The 22,606-nt window shown below is 35.3% G+C and overlaps 1 protein-coding gene across 5 annotated transcripts in view; it reads right to left on the bottom strand.

Moving 5' to 3' along the window:
• Positions 1–22,606, bottom strand: part of PDS5A (PDS5 cohesin associated factor A) — a 79,067-nt gene that overhangs the window by 6,832 nt on the left and 49,629 nt on the right. For all 5 annotated transcript variants that reach the window (XM_083836222.1, XM_083836225.1, XM_083836224.1 and 2 more), the window contains 18 exons: positions 21,526–21,639; positions 20,930–21,011; positions 20,115–20,163; positions 19,855–19,994; positions 18,037–18,152; positions 17,274–17,379; positions 15,634–15,794; positions 13,088–13,211; positions 11,767–11,925; positions 11,440–11,508; positions 10,683–10,819; positions 9,850–9,973; positions 9,382–9,586; positions 8,780–8,894; positions 5,488–5,620; positions 4,725–4,844; positions 3,590–3,652; positions 259–404 (listed from right to left, as the gene is read on the bottom strand). In XM_083836222.1, the coding sequence (XP_083692348.1) occupies positions 259–404; positions 3,590–3,652; positions 4,725–4,844; positions 5,488–5,620; positions 8,780–8,894; positions 9,382–9,586; positions 9,850–9,973; positions 10,683–10,819; positions 11,440–11,508; positions 11,767–11,925; positions 13,088–13,211; positions 15,634–15,794; positions 17,274–17,379; positions 18,037–18,152; positions 19,855–19,994; positions 20,115–20,163; positions 20,930–21,011; positions 21,526–21,639 (2,163 nt within the window). The remainder of the gene's footprint in view (positions 1–258; positions 405–3,589; positions 3,653–4,724; positions 4,845–5,487; positions 5,621–8,779; positions 8,895–9,381; positions 9,587–9,849; positions 9,974–10,682; positions 10,820–11,439; positions 11,509–11,766; positions 11,926–13,087; positions 13,212–15,633; positions 15,795–17,273; positions 17,380–18,036; positions 18,153–19,854; positions 19,995–20,114; positions 20,164–20,929; positions 21,012–21,525; positions 21,640–22,606) is intronic.

The raw sequence follows: 22,606 nt of genomic DNA, 5'->3' as shown, positions 1-22,606 counted from the left end.
GCTATATTATATGTGATTACAGGCAGGACACGCCTTATCCGCTTTAATTAATTTTCATCTATTGAACACAAAGAAAAAGCAAATATAGCTATCTTATCTATAGGCAACTACTGATATTTATGAACACTGGACAAAGCAAGATATCCTCATTGTTCAAAGACAGGCATGCAAACCAAATCAACTCCTGTACTAAAGCATGCAAGTACACTGGAAAACATGAAATAAAGAGATGATGAAAGAACTTTCAAAGTCCTGTACCTTGATCTGTTTCCTGCAGAAGAGCTCAGTTCAGAGTTTACACTGATATTGCTTCCAGTCTCTGATCCTGTAGTTCTAATATACGGTCTCCTTCCAGTTGCAGATAATGGTTTGTTTACTGTACCTAATACACCAGTTGGTTTTGGCTAAAAGAAAACGGTTTAATTTTAAAAACAAGAACTTCAGATACTTATTTCATTTTTAAAGCATCTCCTTGAATATTTTAGAATACTTTTTCTGGATTAACAGTATCAGTCATGATGCCATCAGTTTAGAGCTACAGATCTCATCTTTACTTAACTAGCAGTCTATCATACGTTCATTTCTCATCATTTAACAGCAGTTTATCAATTGCTTTGCTCTCCCTCCTGCTTTGAAGGGTTAGTGGTTAGAAAAGACTCAGCTAAAGGCAGAAGGTTAGATAATACTAGGTGACTGAAACAATGGAGCAACATCCTATATTTGCAAAGCAAAACATCTTTGGGAAAAAGCTTTCCAAAACATAATGCAGAACTATGTTAATTGCAACAGCAGAAAATGTATACATTTTTATTATATAGAAAGTAAGTGTACAGAATCAGAGAATATCTGGAACTGGAAGGGATCCACAAGGCCCACTGAGTCCAACTCATGGTTTCACACAGGACTACTTAAGAATTAAACCTTATTTCTGAGAGTGTTGTCCAAATGCTTCTTGAACTGTGGCAGGCTCAGTGCTGTGACCACTGCCCTGGGGAGCCTGTCCCAGTGCCTGACCACCCTCTGGGTGCAGACCCTTTCCCTAACACCCAGCCTGACCCTCCCCTGCCCCAGCTCCATGCCGTGCCCTCGGGTCCTGTCGCTGTCCCCAGAGGGCAGAGCTCAGCGCCTGCCCCTCCGCTCCCCTCGTGAGGGAGCTGCAGGCCGCCATGAGGCCTCCCCTCAGCCTGCTCTGCTCTGGGCTGGACAAACCAAGGGACCTCAGCTACTCCTCATACATCTTCCCCTCTGGACCCTTCACCATCTTTGTAACCCTCCTTTGGACACCCTGTAATAGTTTTATGTCCTTCTTATTCTGTGGCACCCAAAACTGCACACACTACTCAAGGTGAGGCCGCACCAGAGCAGAGCAGGACAATCCCTTCCCTTGACCAGCTAGCAATGCCAGACCTTTTGGCTGCCAAGGCATGCTGTTGACTTGTATTGTTTCTTAAAACACCATCTATACTGAGGTTCTCTGATACAATAATGATGTTTTTATCGTGCTACAGCTGCTGTCTGTTGACTGATTTGGTCAGGCTGAGAAGGCAGGAGGAAGTTTGTGTGTTGTTTTTTTTTTTTTTTTTTGTCTCGAGAGAAGTCAAGGAAGTTTTCATGACTGGCACATCACATTCTTTGTGCAATTTTACATTTCCTCAGAGAACAAGTTAGTTTATTAACACATTCTCACAAGAAAAATTAATTCCCATATGTGGAAGCTGAGGGAGGAGGCAGGAAAGAGATACCACAAATGCTGGATAACATCTGGCCAGCAAAAAAGGAACATCTCTGTAAAAACAGCCTGTTACTTTAGACATGTTCAGTAGCTGCATCATCCCAGTGCTAATACCATACTTTTACTTTAACATATTCTTCTTGTCACATGTTTTATTTACTCAATTTACTCAGTATTTTTATAAAGTAGGAAGTATTTGGTGCAACCCACATAAGAGAGAAAATGTTTAAGTGGGAATAGAAAGTACTTCTTCACAACCACCAGGTTGTGAATTTCCGGCACATACTGCTATAAGAGGTTGTGATAGCATAGTATCAGTAGGTTCAAAATAAGAGCAGATAAATTTGTGATCAAGTCCATAAACAGATATCAAAACCAACAGGCAGAGATGTCTACCATCCCATTAAAAGTTACGAAAGCCGGGAAATGTACTGCAGAAAGTGGCTAGGCCTGCCTTATCATGTTGCTTTGGTCACTCTGGAAAGCGAGTGAAACGAACAAAACATAACTAAAAAATCCTGCTAATTTAAGATAAGACAGTTTTAGCTTAATTTGCTGAATGCCTTGAAAAAAGAAATGTTTTAAGTTTATACAACCAACCAGAAATGCTTCTTTTATCATATTTGAATGTTGTCAAAGGTGAAACAATTACAGTAGTAGACATATAACCACCAGCCTGGTACTGGCTGCTGACAGAGAAGATAGTCTTCTGCCTGCCTCCTCTCTTCATAACATAATGCCAACACTTGCTAAATGAGCACACAACCATTTACATGCGCCCCCCGCCCCTATTTTCCTGCCAGTGTAACAAGCTCAACCAGCTCACTGAATAGCATGCAGGCTGGTGTCAAAGTGTGAACATGAATCAAGGAGATGCAGGATTCTGCCAGCTTAGCAAACCTCACCCACATGAACTGCTCTGATAGCAGAAGTTTTTGTACAGAATGAAGAACAGTGTGAGGAGCAGCAATTTTAAATGATATGGCTATTCACAGAGTGATCATCTGCCTCCACCCTTAAAATGAACAATTATCTTAAGTTCTGCTCTTACTGAAAACTTTAGAAACTAATACAGTAATTGTTCACTTAACACAGAATATGAAAATTAATAAGTGCACATTGAATTTACATTAGAAATATGATTTATACTGTTCTTGGAATTATTTTTTTTTAAACAGGAAAAAAAGCCAGCATCGTTTCACTAAGCTTAAGAAAAAAAATCTGCTGGTTTTGTGAGCTACATTAAAAAACATTCCAGCATACTTTAAATGGAACCTTAGAAAGACAGTTTTCAAATCCCAAGAAAAGATGGCTGATGGAAAAAATGGAATAAACTGTTGCTTATGGTGATTTTTCCCCACTAGCAAGACACGGTATTTTCTCTCCCCTGTGAAGGTACCAGTCAAATTATGTCTGAAATAGTCAGCTGTTCAAAACGATGTAGACATGTATAGTTAAACAGCTATATTACAAGTATTAAGACTACATATTTAATACCCCCAATGCTAGCAATGTCATGGTTAAGTGTCTGAATTATAACTTCATGCCATACTTATCTGAATAAAAAAACTGTAATTATGTGCAAAACTGTAGTTAATCGAGAACCTATGTCTCAGTACAAGACGGTGGGCTACGCAAGGGTAACAATCTTGACGTTTTGTCCTCAACAAGTAATATGTGGAATTACAGGCATTAATTATTCCATCAAATAAAAGAATGTTAAATCATTGTACACGAAGTGTTTATACAATTTTTAAACTACTGCAGTCCACTTCATGATTTATAATAAAACTAAAAAGAACATTTAAAAATCATAAGTAATATTCAAATTAATTGCAACTTGTCAAAATATGCTACCTTTCCTGTCAAAAGAAGAACCCTTGTCTCTTCTGAAATGTAATTCCTGTCATTGCAGAAATCCTGTGTAAAAAAATAAATAAATAAAAATCAGTTTGTTTGATCTCTCAGTCTTGCTGTTGTTTTTTATATATTCATGATTGATTTCTCAAATGTGATAATATGACGTGCTAGAGATCTTTTGTATTATGCAACCTTCTACTGATAAATGAATCAATCTAATAAAGATAGGTCAAACTAGTACTTTGGAGATCTGTAGTGAGCATTATTGAATGACAGTATGCCATACTTGAAAGTTGGGATTAATTTTTTTTTTCTTAAGTGACATAAATTGTTTGAATTGAAGAAAAAATGACTACCCTATTGTCCAAAGAGAGGAAAAGAGTTGCTGTTTTCTCTAAACAAATTGTCATCTTTGTCACTCTGGCTATAATTTAGAGAGATCAAATCCGAATCACTGCAGGTAGCAGACACCAGCTCCCTGTCACCGTGGCACCTGCCATTTCAGAATTAAATAAACTATATTTCGCTTAAACAGACTCTGGAAAGGCAGTTAACAGTCTGTGATAGTGAAAAGTATGAAATGTATTCTTCAGTATGATCAAAACTAGTCTGGACAATTACTTGTGTTCCACTTACACTTTTTAAAAGTATGTCTCTTAAATAACAATAATGCTATTGCTGACAGTACAGCTCTACTCACTACGACTACTGCTGAGCAATAAGAGGACTGACTTGTGCAGCAAGCAAAATAGCCACAGTTATTGACAACTACAAACATACCACGGATAACATCAAAAATTTTCCCTTTTTCTTTTTTTGCCTGCTTTGCATTCTAATTCAGATATACAGACAGAATATACATATATTCCCATTCATTCAGATGTACTTTTAAAATACTTTAATGAAATGATCTAGCCATACCTATTAATGTGTTGATATTCTAATTAGCTCTCACCTTGTTATGTTAATGAGACATAGCTTATGATACAGCCAGTGTTAAAAAAATTATTACTGATGATAAAAAGTATACATTTTCCCACTCGTGATTTTATGTTATGGAGATAACCTGCTCTCAATTATAAAATCAAACTATTTCCCCCTATTACTGTGGAAATTAAAGTAACAAATTTACCTTTTCAGGTTGCGTAAAAAATTTGGTTGGCAATACAGGGTCCTTTGGTGAATCTGCATTGCATAAAGCACTTTTGCTGTTGATTACACACAATGCTACATCACATACTGTATACAGTTTCTGAAGGAAAAAAAAAAAACAAAGAAAATAAAAGTATGCTTTAGGAATTACTGTTTCTACAGGTGTACAGAGAATGTAGTTCTTTAAGAAGTTTTAATCTGTGTGTGAAAATTACCACCACTGAGGACACATTTTTTAATTACACCATTAACCATATTGTTGGCTCTTCATACTATAATATGAAAGTGTGGGCTTCTCTATTTAATAAAAACTAGTAAAACTATACATGCCTAAGCTGTACAATAAAATCTCTTAATCAAATCATCACAAATGGTTTTTCATCTCTGCTGGAAACTAATAGTTTTAACAGTAGCAATATACTACAGCATTTCCCCAACAACAGAAGATACTTATGTCGGGAAATTAGACATTTGGAGTTAAAACAAGCAGTTGGGCAGTAACAGGAACATTTAACAAATTTTGTTTATTAACTTCACTGGGCACAGTGTACTAGCTAAGGTCAACATGGTTCTGAAAGAAGGAGGTTGGTGACATACAGACAGTGCTCACAATTAACACGCTCTCTAAAAGACAATAAAAACGTCTGAGCTAGTGCTTTCAAATTTCCTGCAAATCCTGTTCAGCAACTGCTTGTGAAACCCTTAGCCCATCACCCAACACTTATCTGAATTGCATTTCTTACTTCATTGGCCTTTGGCTCATCAGGAGACTGAGCATCTCGGGTAAGCTTGATGTTTTCTGCCATTTTTTTCATGAAGGCATGGCTATTGTTCTCATTCTTTGTCATTAAAACTTCAAGCATGAACCACAGGCACCTAAAAAGCCATAAAACCACAAGCAATTACATTCCAGCTTCTATACTGTAGCTCCCACTTACAGTAATGTCTTATTATTTATTTTTGCCAGCTGTACTAGCTTTTTCTTAAGCAACCACACTCAGTTTGAAGATATCATAAACACATAACATCCAAAGACGTAAATAGAGTCTAGACCTTTAATACTAAGGGTTTCAATCGTACTCTTGAGAATAAGCCTGCCAAATTAGTGTGCTTCTCTATCTTATCTGTAAATACTGCCCAACCAATCAACATTTTTCTCTTCCAAATATGAATAGAAACAAGAATTCTAGTGCTACCAACTTGTTCATGAAACTCTGTAATCACTACCTCGGGCTATGTCTATGATACCGTCAGCAATGTGCCATGACCACGCTCAAAACAGGTTTAAACAAACTATCCTGCTTCTAGACGGTTACCCACTGCATGGGAATACTGGAACTCACGTACTAGAGGATCCTGAGTGAACAGGTCAGATCTTGCTGATGCTCAATATGGGAGGAGAAAGAACCCTTATAGATAGAATTAACTTTTCCAGCTTTCTTTCTGTAAATCTAGTTTATTTATAGGGAGAAGCTCTTATACTTTGACTAAATGCTTGTTTTAAGAATTTTTAATCTATGATATAAAACACATGTGGTTCAAGTTATGGTTTGCTATCAAGCTTCAGACCTGCAAGTGGCTAGGGGGTCAACAACAGTCATAATGTGGTAAAATACTACTTAGCTGGGAAAGACATACGGGTGGGGTCTGAGAAGCGCAAACTTTGCCAGCAGCTAGTTTAATTCTCTGTAAAAGAAAGTACCTTCAAAAAAAGAGGCTTAAAAAAAAATAGAAAAGCTTGATGACCAAACATTAGAATTCCCTGTCCACAAAAGGCCCAATCTTCTTTACTGATAGAAATTAAAGAGTGTAATGTACAAGATGAAAGAATACTTCTCTCAAAAACTCAGAGGGTTCTACTTTATCAAAACATTTAAACAGACATTTTCATTGAACATCAGATAACTACTTTCTGACTTGCATCCAAGAGCTACAAAGGATAAGTAAATAAATGTATTAGGTACCTTTACATCCATCTATTCACTATGCTCAAGAAGTTAAATGGGACAAACACAAGACTGTTACCATGCCACACCAACTAGCTCTTCAAAAACCCTGTTCTGTCCAAAGATTGCTACTGAGGACGAATTTTACTCTGACAATGCCAGTTAACACACATTAATTTCAATAGCTTGATTTCCACAGTAAGTCAATAGATAAATAAATCAAACCTGAACGAGACCTTTCCAAAACAAGTAGGATTTAATGTAGAAAAGTATGCACCCAGAAGAACAGTCACACAAATAATGTTCACTCTCTGTATGCATTTCATTGTTTTTGGAATACAAATGCAGAAGGAAGAGACATTGTCTCAAAAAAACAAACAAAAAATAAAACCCACCAACAATTCCATAGGACAAGCTTGAAAGACTCAATAAGTATCACAGATTATGACTAAGGAATTTGCTAAGTATATTTTTACTTTATGTGACTGTATTTAGGCCATATAAAGCCCAAGATGAACTGAGGAGACAACTGCAAAACACACTGCCAGTCTGTTTCTACAAGTTTGCAAGCATCTATGTCAACACTTCAAAGTGAACACTCCGACTCTCAGAATTCTTGAAAGAAATTCTGTATTACATTGTATGAGAAAAATGTTTTGCATTTATCTCAGGAGACTCTTCAGAGAAGTATTCCTGCCAAAATTCCTGTACAGAGTATTTCTTTGTTTGGAGCAGTCCTCTCTGGCTAGTTCAGCCAGCCTGTGACAAGCATGAGGGAGGAAATCTGACAACAAAAGAGAGCTATACAAGGAGTATCCAAAAAAGCTCTGTGCACTAGAAAGCACTTCTCAGAGAAAGTATTAACTCAACAACTGCAAATCAGAACTTGTTCCTCACATTCTGGATAGAACAGTAAAGTACACATTGGAGTGCTTTCAGATGTTGCCAAGAACAGGGAGTCCTGGGACAAAATGTAGACTTGATGATTAGGTAAGAAATCTTCCCTGGCTTCAGGTTCTGACCAGGTGGGAGTCAAGTAACTCAGAAATCAGAACGAATCAAGTTTTTCATTTAAAGAAAGAATCAGACTTGGCCTCTCACCGGTGAATGTGCAAAATGAATTAAGATGTGAACTGGATGGTCGATTTGTGCCAAGAATGTATTGCTTTTCTAATGAAATGTATTGCTAATCGCTAATGTATTGCTTTTCTAATATTGTAGTATGTTGTTATACATGCTGCTGTAGTACCAAAACAACATTGCTTACAGTTCCACCTAAAAGGAACACAAGAGAAAACCAGAACATCAAAAACAAACAGGCTGGGGGGGGGGAGAGGTGTGCCTCGACAATTAAAAATGTAAATTTAACAATTTCTAAAAATTCATTAGAAAACACTATGGAAGACAAAAATCATACTTTAGGTCGCAGAGATTGTTTGAGGCATACAAAAAGGTCTGGGAACAGTACAGAAAGCACAGAACAAACTTCTGTATGGAACGCTGGTGTAAAATAATCTGTGCTGAATACGTTCAACATTACTTACTAATGCTGTACTGCAGATTTACAGTGGACATGGAAAGTTAGCAGCAAATTTAGTATGAATTCTGGTAGGTTTGCACAGAGCAAAATAACGGATTTCCAGTGAAGCAGGACTTCAAGCATCACTGGCATTACATTTTTTAGTTTTAGGGAAGCTCTGTATTTTATAAGTGTATATATATATATTTATACATAATATATACACACACAACAAACACGCACGCGTTTGGGCTGACATTACTTAGTATTACTGTTGGGAAATTCTACAGATATTCCTAGGCACAAATACAATAATCTAAAACCAGTATTTCACTCTAAAAGAAGCCCACACAATTCACTAAACTGGTATACTGAGGTGTGACGTAGAGGTTACCATTTGGGCTTTCAGAATATACTGCTAAGCAGTTTCTGATGCTTTCCTCCCTTTCCAAGATAAGTTTTGCCAAATGCTGTTGATAAAACAAGAGTTCCTTGTTTTTTCCCTAATATTTTTTTCCAAGCACAGAGAAATTCTCAGCAACAACAATTCTAGAGTCATTTGACACTTACTCTTTAACATCACGAAGCTGATCAACATCCTGAGGTTTTGTGAAATCTGGATCATGTGCCAGTAAGTGAATCATATATGGTACCACATATTCAGGCAACAATGATAGCAACTTTTCTACAGTAAGAAACAAAAAACATACACACACACATGCATCACAAGACACGCTGTTTCAGAGGATTACTTTTTCAAAAAAAGAATGTAAAACTTACACTTGCATTATTTTTGCTGAGAATTTTACTTCCAGTAAATCATTAAAAATAAACAAATGAGTTTTACTACTACAAAACTATTTGCCCTCACTTCAGGAAGAGGTCATAAAAACATCAGAAAACAAAATTTTATTTTTCAAGTAAAACAGCTACCATAATAACAGCACTGTATTTTACACATATAATTCTCAGAAATGTATAGAAAAGTATTTTACTGTTAATGCTAATGTTAAACTAAGTACACTTAAATTTGAATGTATTTAATATAAAAATGATAAAACAAATTAAGCTTAGCATTTCTTTACAAAAACAATTTGCTTAACTTTAATGATTACTCCTTCTTGTTTAGTATTCAACTATTGTATTCTTAACAATTTTACTGAAATACTAACCGTTAGCCATAGGATTCTGCTTAATATATTCTCTTCGTATACTGATGTTTTTGAGCAAGCACTGTCTGGCATGTGCTCTTCTCTCTTTCACAGGGTCTTTGGCACACAAAGCAAAGATTGCCATATATTCCAAAGGGAGCAGTAATTTCACAAGTGCCTTATGCAGTTTCTGGGCAAATATCTGCCTCACTTGGTAGCACTCATCCTATAACAACATAAAACATAAGAGTGCAACCATAAAAATCTTGTTAAAAAAAAAGCAAAATCCATCAAGCTGGAATTATAAGGAGAAATATTTTTAAAATATCAACAGATGCATCATAGTAAATATTTGAAGTTTTAAGAACTCTTTTGAAAGCTGCAGTGAGGAATAAAAAAATACTAAATTTAGCAGCAACAAAAGCTCAGATGTTAGGACTCTGTACTCATTTAATTAAGAGTCACTTCAATTTAAATGCAGTTACTTACATTAATGACAAGTGCACAGAGTTGGAACTGTTCTGGGGTAATTATTTCATGGTAACAGGGTTCCTGTGCAAGCTTCATTATTGCACTGCCAGCAGCTAATCGTAGTCGAGACATATCGGATTTACTGCACAAACACGAGGGGGAAAAAAAAGAAAACCACAACTATCCTTAAATTAATTGCATATCATGATTTCTTCTTTTTACAAGATCATTCAGTGAGCAATTAAGATTTTTCTCTGTCAGATCAGATCACAGTTCTATAGGTTCAGATCGAGTTAAATTAACCCAACCAAATTTGTGAAGATAAGGTGCTTTGCCTTCCTCCTAGAAACTTAATTCCAGTGAAACAGTGAAATGAGAAGAGTCAAATTTCTTGTCTGCATACCACTATGTAAATCAAAGCAAAGCATTTGTCACAGATTTTCTTTCCCTCACCCTCTCAATGGAGATGAAGTGTAAAGTAACCTCACTTGGAATGAAGAAGCTCCACCCAAAATTGCCCTAGCTGCTAAAATGTGTTAAATCTGATCACCCAATTGTTTTCAAAGAAACTGCTAAAGGTCTTTTTGTCTCTGGAAGGTCCTTTACTAGCAAGATATCTACAGTGTTCTCAGATAGATTATCAGTAAATTGCAAGAAAGAGGGAGTATCAAGTATCTTTTCCTATGTGCCATTCCACTCTAAATTTTAAACTCCGGTCAGATCCATTTTCTATCATCCCAATTATCCAACATGGTCTTCACCTTAAAATTCTAGGAAAGCTCTAAAGGAGTTAGTATTCACTGAAATTCTACAACAAAATTGATAGAAGCTTGAAAGTAACAAAATCTGACCTGATTCGTTTCTGTTCTGTTAAGTCTCCTTCACTGACAAGCATAGCTGATAATAACCGGAGTGTGGAATTTGCAGATTTTGATTGGTTGTTTTTCATACCCAACAGCCAGCGTACCAAAAGCTTAATTGCTTGCACCTATCAAAAATGGAAAAAGAAAAAAAACACAATTACTTTCTAAACTTGATAGGCAGTAAAACCTACTGTTGTCAAATTGAAATATGTAAAGACTTATTAGAGTTGATATATTTTTAAAGGAACAAAATGAAGCAGTAAATATTTACAGAATGAAGAAGGAAGTATCAACTATTGTTCAGTATCATCTCACAAGCGCATCTATGATACTTGCCACATGATTAGAAATAAGACCAACTAGATAAGTATTTCTAGAAATGGCCACACTTAGCTTGACAGTAAATAACCTATGAAGTTGAATGAAGAAAATTAATCAATTTATTTCAAATCTGTTTAGTTGGTAAAGTCAAATTACTTTTCTTATAAGAAAAACTAACACTTTTGAATGTCTTAATTTTCTCAATATACACAATGTCAGTAAGTGAAGACACCAAAACACATGGTTTCCACCACTTCTGTAACTGTGTGTACGATCCAAAAAAAACTCTAATAGTGCATATTCTAAAAAGACTAATACCAAAGTACTCACAGGGATTCACTCTTATACTTTCCATTGCTTAACTTCAAAAAAGTAAGTTTTTAATCTCAAATATATACGTTATTATTGAGAGCTGATCATTCACCTTTGCTAATACTTCTGGAGAAACCTCTTCATCTGGAGACCACAATTTTCCATTTTTCTCACCTGTTGACTACAGATACTCATGTAAGTTTAAGAACTGGTTCAACCCATACAGAAAACGTAGGGATAGAAATGAAGAAGAGTCATGGACTAAGCTTTCTTTCACACAAAAGATTTATTTTTATAATGCAGTATCACTGTACTAGCCATTTATAGAACGTTCCTTTATTGACCCAATTTACAAAAAAACAGCTCTATTCCCCAGAGAGTTAATAACAAGCAAACAGAACAGCAAAGACTTATTAAAAAATAAATAAATAAATCTTACCCTGTCATTCATTAGGAGATCTTTCACAATGAAATTTGCAACAACAGATTTCATTGGAGAAGCAAACTGGTCTGGGGCCAACATAGAAATATGACCCAGTGAGACTAATGGAGTTATAAGTTGTTCTGGTACATCAGCATTCAAACTTCTACTAAGAGGCTAAGGAAGAAAAAAAAATACAACTCAAAATGAGCTACAGATACGTAAATTACCATGCCCCAAAATCACTTATTTTACTACTGGACTGCTGATGATTTTATGTTTTCTCCCTAAGAATTAATAATACTAGCCAAACAAAATGGAGAAAGAACGCAATTTCCCAACTAACAGAATAACCAAAGATCTCACATGAGATACAGGCAAAACAATGTTATGATCTTCCCTGTTTTAACAGTGAAAACATTAAGTCTTGGGAGACCTGGGAAAAACCCTCAGCTCTATTCTATTCATGACTTGTGAAAAGCTGAATTTTTAACTACAAATGCCAGAAAATAATAGGAGGTTTAAAAAAAAAAAAAAAAACACCTTGGAAGCAACCAGCGATACTTCTATTGGTCAGTATTTCCCTTCCAGACAACAGTTACAAGGATAATTCCATGCTGCTGTGTCACTCAGTACCTTTGCATTGTATCCTGATAGTAGCGAAGGGAACATGAATTTGCACTCTCATGTAAGTCTAAGCAGAGAGATCAAACTCTGTAATTCAAAGATTTTCACACTTCTGAATTATGTTCAAAGACAGCCAAGGTGGAGAATCTATATTTTACAAGTGCAGATTAATATTATTTAAGAGCTTGCAGTGAAAAGTAATAACTTCTCTGTTCTGTATAATGTGTTTTACTTTACAATTTGTCTAAGTAGCGAGCAGTCAGTTATTGTCTGAGCCTAGTCAGTGTCAGAGTATAGTTACTCTGCATTAACTTTCTTAGTGAGAATGTGCTGTATGAACACAGACCTTAGAGCATGGTAACTCAATACAGTTTGGAAGTAGACTATGGTCTTACTCATTTAATATCTGCTACAGGTGCTCTCATGGGAGTTAGCGTGGATCATTCTGGCATATTTAGTTTATTTTCCCCCTACTTCTCCCATATAGACAAGAAGGAGTATCTTATGTATCAGAATACTACAAAATCAGGACTGCAAGAAATAGAAACATTAGTAATTTGTTATTGTGAAATTAATGACTTATCTCAACTACCATGTACCTGTAAGGCTTGCTGACCTTATAAACTGTTATCTGTTAATTAGATGTATGAATTAAAGAATAGTCTCAATTAAGAACAGAAACAAATCTTAAGAACAAAAAAGCAAGACATACCTCAAAGATCTGTGCAAGCTGCACTTCTTTATTTGAAAATATGGCATGTATACAGTGAACAGCTTGTTTTGCCTGATGAGGAGTGCCTCTTTTTGCTTTCTGATGCAAAATCGGAATTAATGTTCTGTGAACATTAAATAAAATACTTCAAAATAGAATTTGCAATCTACAAAACATAACACTTTTCACCTATACAGATATATCCTCATAGAATACAGTCTTACAAATCATGTGCCCCTTTGAAGTCTGTTAGAAAAGATCGTAATCACAAATTGAAAAGTAAAATGGAATTTGTTTAGTATTACTTGTTGAACATCTGACTGTACACTGTTAAGCAGAAAAAAAGCCCACAGGGAAAATCAAGCATAAAAAAAAAACAATGATCAAAATAAGATTAGCTAGGAATAGCTGTTAAACTATAGTGGGTTTAGTGCTTTAACTTTGGTCTTTAATTGCAATGTATACTCAGGTGAATAACTGCTTTGTTTTGAGTTTCTACATTTGAGTCCCCTAAAGTCCATCTGCTGATCAGAGGTCACTGAAGGAAAGAGGAGGGCAAAAGCCACTGGAGGGACCACTCCTTAAAGTGCGGGAAGGCAGGCCCGTTGCCTGAGATAACACTGCCTGAGACACTTACTCATGAGGTTTACCATGTAACTCAGTCACTGAGATGAGAAAACAAAATTGTTTACAGAGCATCTGACAAACATTTAAAAAAATCCTACTTTATGGAAAAGCTCAGTAACAATACAGCATTCGGTACGTGGATTATTTAGCACTCAAGCTTCACTAACACATTCTACATAATCAGAAGTAGCAAAAGAGATGGAAGAAAAGCTTGCAGGGTTGAAAGAAGTCTTGAACTTTTTTCCTCAAAAAAGCACAGAGCCTGAAAACTAACAAATCATCAAAGACCCCTTGAAAAATGTTAACAGCATCCTGAAGTATGTGAAAGTCTCTTCTCAAACCTGCTAAGATTCTACAAGTTGGATTAAATAAGGAACAAAACACCACAGAATTCAGTGAAACTTACAGTTAAAATAAGCATCAATGCTTAACCTACAGTTTTAAAGTCTAACTATATCTAGATTAAAAGGCCTTTGCCAAGGGTTGATGCATCATTCACAAACCATACCTCATCATATCCAAACTGAGGTAAATCTGCAAAAGGTAGAACTCAATGTGTTTAACGGCAGTTACACTTGTAAGTTATTTGAAACTCAACCCTGACTATACTTCAGCAGTATCTGGCTGAGATATGAAGCCAGAAGAAATATCAGTGATATCAGCTCCTTTGACAGAAGATGATGTACCCCAGCAATGCACAGTCCTAGTTAAACTTTAGTAGCTTCTGGGAACTCTACTGACAAATGGGTTGCTTGGCTTTTCCTCCTCTTCACCTACAAATGTTTTTAAAGGTGTCTTGTATGTGAACTTGTAACATATTTCTTTTGCCCAGAATTTGATTCATAGAATCACAGAATCATCGAGGTTGGAAAAGACCTTCAAGATCATCAAGTCCAACCATCCACTTGACCTACCAAGTCCCCTCACTAAGCCATGCCTCTCAGTGCCATGTCCACACACCTCTTAAATACTTCCAGAGATGGGGACCTCACCACTTCCCTGGGGAAACTGTCCCAGTGCTTGATTACCGTCTCCATGAAGAAATTCTTCCTAGTGTTCAATCTAAACCAGGTTTCCAATCTAGACCAGGTTTCTCAAAGAGTCCCATGGTCTAAAAAGCCAAATCCCTGGCTATAAATACCACCAGTTCCACAACCACTCAAAGCCGTATGAATCACTGAGGTTACTGCAGTTCTGTTGGTAGGCACTGTTGCATGGTAGTACCCGAGATGTTATTTCAATATATGAGAACTTGAAAACTCTACTTTATAATTAGGTAGCAACTAATTACTTAGTAACTATTATAACCAGTACAAATATTATAAATAATTAGTTACTAAAAGGCGAATTTTAAGGTTTTTGATGTCACCCACAAAATTTTGAAGTCTGCGAATACCTAGTAGCTAATCAGCTGTTAAAGCACGTACTGTGTGATGGCTTACAGACAGCCAATTAATCTTCATTAGAAATTCATGCTTGCTTTTGTAACTTATTTACCATTTTGTTTCATAACAAACAGAGCTGTTAAGCATCAGAGATTATATTTTCATTCCTTACAGATAGAAAATATTGTGTGAAGGAAAGATATGAGTAGAAATCATGCCAAGAAATTACATTTTCACCATGTTTTTGTTTTTGCTTGTTTTGTAACCTGGAAAACATACTACACTCTGGCTTTAATGCATCTATTACAAGAGGACTTTCAAGAAGCATGTAACATCTTCAATAAATACACAAAAATTGAGAGAACACAATTTAAAGATTTAAGAGACAGAAATGCGTCGAAGGAATACAAAATGATGGAAAAGCTGCTGCTCATACTTATGGCTATAAAGTAACATTAGGGGCAATATATTGAACAAAATACCAAGAGCCAAAAGTCTAGGTATGAAAAGTAGTGTGTAGGAAATAACACTCACGATCTTATCTGTGGCAGGTCTGTTTCTATTTTGTGACCCGTGTTTCTGAAAATCTGTATGGCTGCCTCAGCTACCTTATCATCTTCCATCCTGAGGCACTGCAGCAGAGACTCATAGGTCTCCGCAGAGTGAAACGAGGTAGGATGTGTAAAGGACAGAACCTGCAGAGATACACATTAAAACAAAAGGTATATTTACCCATGGCAAATGAATCATCAGAAAAACAAAATTATAGCTGTTTATGAGCCTTACCATCAACATAAATAGCTATTACCTGCTCTTACTAGATTATTAAATTCAATAACTGCATTTTGAAAAACTGATACAGGCATTTTCAAATACATTCATCTATGCTTTGTTCTTCAGGACCTCCCCCCCCCAAAAAAAAAAAACATTTTATAAAAATAATGAATCATTTGAGCATGGAAAAACAAACATTTATCCAGGAGTATTCAGTTATATTCCAATCTACTTAAGAACATATTTTTTCTACATAATTTAGCTGAACTAAAATCTTAACTTCTCCAAAATCTATAGTCCTGGAGCAGAAAAGAAATCTCTTGATTAAACTTCTTAGTTTAATATATACACACAGATAAATCACAGATTACTGTCTTTTAATTTAAAACTAATGAAACACAGCACATTCTTTTAAACAGAAGTAACATCAAATAAGAAATTAAGTGTGCAGAGATTCAAGGCAGGATAAGAGAACAAACTGTTATCCTGAAGCAAAACTATATTAAGTATTGTAAAGTTCAGATAACATATGGTAGAGAGAACAACGAAAAAATGAATATATTTATGTATTTTGTGGGTTTATCTCATCTTGGTTTCTTTGATCAGAGTTGCCTACTTCTTGTGTGAGTATCAATGTGCGAAATAACATTCTCAAAGGCATCCAAGTCACACCAACAAAATCTTCAAACTTGTCAGCTTTTTCTGAGCTACGTTAGCACACAGACATTTCTTTCATGTGTACTTCTGCGTAACTTTTTCTACCACACTGTTGCCATTACCAAACTTGGTGTGATGAACCTCCATAACCTCCAAGTTGTTCATTCACATTTCAGAAAAGTCTCACCTCAATTATGTGAACTTCCTCTCCACACCCTCCTTGATATTATATTGCTCTCTTTGTAACATATTGAAAATACAGCCTCATTAGCGAACTGCCAAACCCATCAGAGATGTTTCCCAGATATTTCAAATCCTTACTTCTCCACCCAAGCATTTCTCACTCATCACCACTGGTTTAAAAAATAAAATAAATTTCTCTACAAACTTGGGATCTTGAATTTATTGCTCATTTTCCTTTCAGCCTCCCCTAATCTGCCCTTTTCTTTTCCTCCCACATAACCTCTGCAAGTTCGTCTTTGACCTCCCTAAGCAGAAATTGATTTCTACTTTAATGTGCATACTTCAATTCTTGGTGCCCTTTTCAAAACATACTTCTTCCAAAAAAACGTTTTTTTCATTATTCTTTTCTTAAGCAAGTATTAGTAATCAAAACCTTACTTCAATTAAATATAAAAAAGTTACCTGAACAATAGCCATTAAAAACATGCTAATGTTCATTCATTAGTCACATCACTTTAGTCCCTTCCTTTACAAACTATAGCTACTTTAATGTAGATTACCTTGAGAAGTTCAAGTCCTGCACGAATAGCAGTGTCAGGACTTACACCCTCCTCTTCATCATCAGCTGTCCCCTCTATTGATTTATTCATCAGTTTTACTAGTGCACTAAAATAAGAGATACAAAGGAAAAAAAACAAATGAACTTGACAATGTGCAATGTTAAGGCTGGACACATCAGCAAGATTACTTGTTTTTGACATTAAATAAAGGGATGGTGGTTTTTGTTTTTAAACCAAGCTGTTCCAGTATTCTTTACCTTCAAACTTAACTTACTGCAAAATTTAATTCTTTAGGAAGAAAAAGACATGTTGGCAGCATTCAGATCAACACATAGTTGCATGCATTTCAGATTATAATTAGGTTGCCAGACAATTCTCAAAAGAAATCCAAACATTCTCTTACTCAATCCCACAAAAACTAATTACTTCATCTGTTATATGGAAGACTGTATTGCAGTTAGCTATGTGAAAATTATGATCATCATTTTCACCTTAAACCCCACACATAGCAGTTTCACCAGGAACAACTGCTATAATTTTAAAGTCATTTGTAGACTTAGCATCGCAAAGCAGTAGCTAAAACAAAAACCCTCACATTCTCTAGATTGCTAGAAACCTACATCTATAAAAATGCTTTTTTTAAAAAAAAAATGTGTATTTACTGTTATGACAGACTTATTTAAATCCCAAGAAGATCACTTTTTTTGGTCATTTATATCATCTTTGTAATCATTCATGATTTAATAAGATCTTCCAAACTTACCTAATGGCTTCTGAGTCAATATGTACAGGGGCAATTCTTTCCAAAAGAAATTTGACCATTTCCAGAAAAGGATTTGTTGGCTGCTTAGGATTTGCAAGTTTCCGGGCTATCTCTCTCTACAAGAAACATTACATTGCAAACAAGAATTATACTCATTTTAATTATTTCTTAATCATGTTAAATAAGCCAAATAAAACCAGTTCTTTGAACTACAGAAAATGTGTATATAATCAATGAAATGTATTTTAAGGGGGACTGTTGTTATCCCCATGAAAGCAGACATACAACAGTATTAAAACTAAGACGTGTGTAGGTGTCTAATGAGAGGCAGATTCATCAAAAAAGAACCAACGGAGAGCTAGAGTGCAACACAGAATTTAAATATCTATGTAGGCAAGAATAATCCATAAATCTGTATATAACCCTCCTGCATGCTTCATATTCCGTAAGCAACAATTGCAGTAAAAGCTACACTACTGCAGATGTGCAGAAGCACTACGTGCTATTTTGGCTACAGTAGATGTTCAGACCCCACGTTCTTGCCCATGAATGTCTTGGAATCAAAATCTTCTTTTCTCTCTCTGAATGCCTCAAGTGTAAAGAATATTAAATTCAGCTGCAAACCCAGCAGAAGGTGGTGGATAAGATATTTTTGTTTTGAACAGAACTCTTACACGTCTCAAAGAAAGGATTTCTCAACCTTCCTTCTCCTGAAGGGTTAGAAGTTGTAGACCCTACACAGACTATGAAATAGTCCTAACCATCACGCTATAGTATCTTCAGAAAGAGGAAAGAATCCTTCCTTCTAAAATTGCATCGCTGTGTTCCCAAAGTGCAAAACTCGCTAGTTTAGAACGAGACGTATTCCGTACATTAGTGGTTAGGAACATAATTCTGAAAGCCATTCTGATTTCTTCCCTGGACAATTATAGAGCCATTAGACAAACACTGAGAAACCTATGTTTTGTGATTTCTGACAACCAAATTGCTTGCTCTATTTTAGGACCAAAATGTGGGGGGGGAGGGGGGTGTCAAAAAAAATGTGATTGTTGGCATTGTAAATCTCTGGAGAGGTTTTATTTAATATTAATGTGTGTATTTTCATAGCACAGTTAAATATATGAGAGAAAAATAAAGATTGATCTCAAAATAATGCAAGAAGAAAAATAAATGAACAATAAGCAGACATTATTATATAATGATATAGCATTTGTCTTGTTGGTACTTATATATTATATATATGGTATTTTATACATAATATGTGTCTTGATGGTTCTTACGTAAGTTTAAACAGGGTCAGGAGATAGTTTAAGAACTTTACCATAAAAGAGACTCTTTAAAGACTAATTTCATTTTTTATTTCAAGTTTATGTTCGATCCCCATAACCCCACAAGGGAATAAAACAAACATTTTCTTAGAAGCAAGATGATAATCAGAAGTTGTATTATCAGTAATCTCTGCTGTTAATCAAAAAAGTATTTCATAGAATCACAGAATGGTTTGGGTAGAAGGGACCTTAAAGATCACCTAATTCCAACCCCTCTGCCGTGGGCAGGGATACTTCCACCGGACCAGGTTGCTCAAAGCCCCATCCAAACTGGCCTCAAACACCTTCAGAGATGTGGCATCCACAGCTTCTCTGGGCAACCTGTGCCAGTGCCTCACCACTCTCTGAGAGAATAATTTCTTCCTTATATATAAATTTCACGAAAATAGGAAATATATAAAATAATCACATTAATGTACCAAAACAGACCATTAGCTTTGAATAACTGTTTTAATGCACAAATATAAAGTTTGCTTTTCCTTTTCCTTACCACACAGACATCTGCCTGTTTACAAGAACACGTAGGGCTAATTAACAGTTCAAGCTGGGATCGAAGTTTTTCATCATCACCTAGAACCTGATTGAATTTCTTCACAAAATCTTGTGCTTTTCCAGGATCTGGTAGGTTTTCTGTATGATTAAACACAATTTAACATTAAATAAATTTGCCACTTCAGTATGCCAGCATTCACAGAAATACGATTTCCAAGAACGTTGTAATAGCAGTTTACAGAACTTATTAACACTTACTTGCTATGGTCATCAGCTTTCCAAACATGGCAGCACTGTTTGCTTCTGACTGGGGAGGACAGAAAATACAAACAAAGTCAGCACTATCTCCTTTATAAAATAAAGCCTAAAGTTTTATTATTATAAAATAAAGCTTTAAGATAATCTGTCAGTTCTTCTGCAGCAGTTTGTTCTACTCTATAATCTGGGTTTTAGGTTTTTAAGAATAAACACTGTCTTAAAAGCTGTTACATAGCAAAAAGGGGAAAAATCTTCTTGCAATACCAAAGAAATGCAAAAATTCACTAAACCTTGACAAATCAATTGTCTGTACTGTTGGAAAAGACCTAAAAAATTAAGCAACAAACAAACAAACAATTGCTCCTCAATAGGCCAACTCCCCACACTAAATTCCCAGACCAACCATGAACTCCCATTAACAGTTTCTGCTAGTTTGATGATATGCTTACAGGTAACATTCCGATATAAATACTCCAAAACTTCTGTTAAAACATTCCATTTGGAAAATTTTGAAGTAGTTTATAAAGTGAGAATCAAAAAAGGTCTGTCAAAAATGAGCAAAAAACTTGGAAAATTTTCTTGACTTCTTCCAAAGTTATTGACTGGTTCATTATTAAAATCATTATAAATTTAAGGAGGCCAAACATACTTGCATTACCTGCAAACATTAGCGAAAGCAACTTTACTTAATGAGAACAGAACTTGGTCTATACTTGGAAATCAACAGTCAACTGAACAATTAATACAGTATTAAAAACCTGTAAATTAGTCAAACGAATCTATTGGATAAAGTATTAATATTTTCAAAACCGTACTGTGGGCTGCTTATGCAAGTCTAGTAATTCGCGTACGTGACTCCTTAGCATGTTCTGGCACTTCCACATCTCATTCAGCGCTCTGCAAAAATGCAAAACCAGAAAAGAAAGCTTACCAATTTGTATATTGCAAGAACATGCTGGACATATTAGTAAACAAGATTATTTATTTATTTAACAAGTGCAACATCTCAAACCTACTACATATTAAAAATAACAGTTACAAACAAGGTAGAACTAATCTCTTCTTGGATAACATCATTTTTCTTTTTTATTCAGTTGCTTGTATCAGTTTCATATGTGCAGGACAACCACAGTATGTCTTGTAAGTGCACATTGTTCTCATTGGATGAAAACAGATGGATAAAACCCTGAAACCACTATTCTCAAATATCAAGGTATCTTGTGTAAAGGCCTTGTACAATTTGTATATAAATGTTTAGATATCTAAAAGGAATGTTTTGAAATAATAATTGCAAATTGTGCTAAACATCAATTACTTATGTTATTTAAATCCTGATAATATAAGCAGACAACAGAGATGTTAGAAAAGACTGAAAAAGAGTAAGTATTTGCTGAATACGAACTATACTCACTTGACAGCATTTGGATCCAAGCTAGCATACAAATAGTACAAGCACTTCATTCGCTCTTCTGTTTCCAAATTGTGTGGAACAAGATACTGAGCAAAGATTTTCTCTACTAGTAATCTGCAGGGAAAGAAGAGATAAAAACCTCTACGCATCAAAAAGTGGTAATATCTTTCAGACAAGCTGAAAGAACAAGAAATATCAGAAGTCATTGAAACTACTTTTTTTCCCAACAGTGAAGAAAACAAAACTATTGGTCTTTTTCTTATCTGTAATGATCCCTTCCACCGTTAATAGAGATTAGCAAGCACTGCTTCTTGAGAGCTTTTCCATTCATTTTCACCTTTAAGAGGGTGTAACTGCTTTATTTGTCACCATCTAAATTCTCCTTTTTTCTCTAGGTTTTGAGAATCTACCTGTGTTCAATCTCATACATAAGAAGAAAGGGATACAGACGGCAAAAAGCTCAAATAAAAGAGAAAGAATACAAGAATATATCTTGAAAAGGAGTAAAAGTAAAAATCTGAAGTATCCTAGAGGGAAAGGATAAGATAAAATTGTATTATTTAACAAAAGAACATTTGAAACACTCATTCCAACACAGAAACCATCAGCATTAAAAAAGGTAGAGACAAAGGAACACCAAAATGTATACAGCAAAAGGAGCAAAGGGGAAACTAAGTGAGGGCAAACCAAACGAGCAAAAACCTTCTCCAATTATATCTTCTAAAAAACAACAAATCAAATACAAGAATACATACTTAAGGTTTTAAATAAAATAAAAAGTTGAGCTACTGTATGACTGTACAGATCATCTAATAATCTTCCCCTCCAATAAAAAAATCATTCAGATATTAATTTAATTCATAGCAATGAGATCTGTACACAATGTCCAGCTACACAATTTCATATTTATGGGCAAATAATTTATGTGCTTGCATTTACAGACTTTGTTTACTATGATTCCTAAAGGCACCCTAGGAGCACCTTGTACAAAAGAGCAAATAAGACAGCAGAGGTCACACACACCTTATTTCTACTCAAAGAAAATTCCAAGGCACATGATGCTATGGCAGAGGAATGAAAG

This window comes from Anser anser (genome assembly GCF_964211835.1).
Source record: "Anser anser genome assembly, chromosome: 4".
In the NCBI taxonomy this organism is placed as follows: Eukaryota; Metazoa; Chordata; class Aves; order Anseriformes; family Anatidae; genus Anser; species Anser anser.
This window is presented reverse-complemented; position numbering and strand designations above follow the sequence as displayed.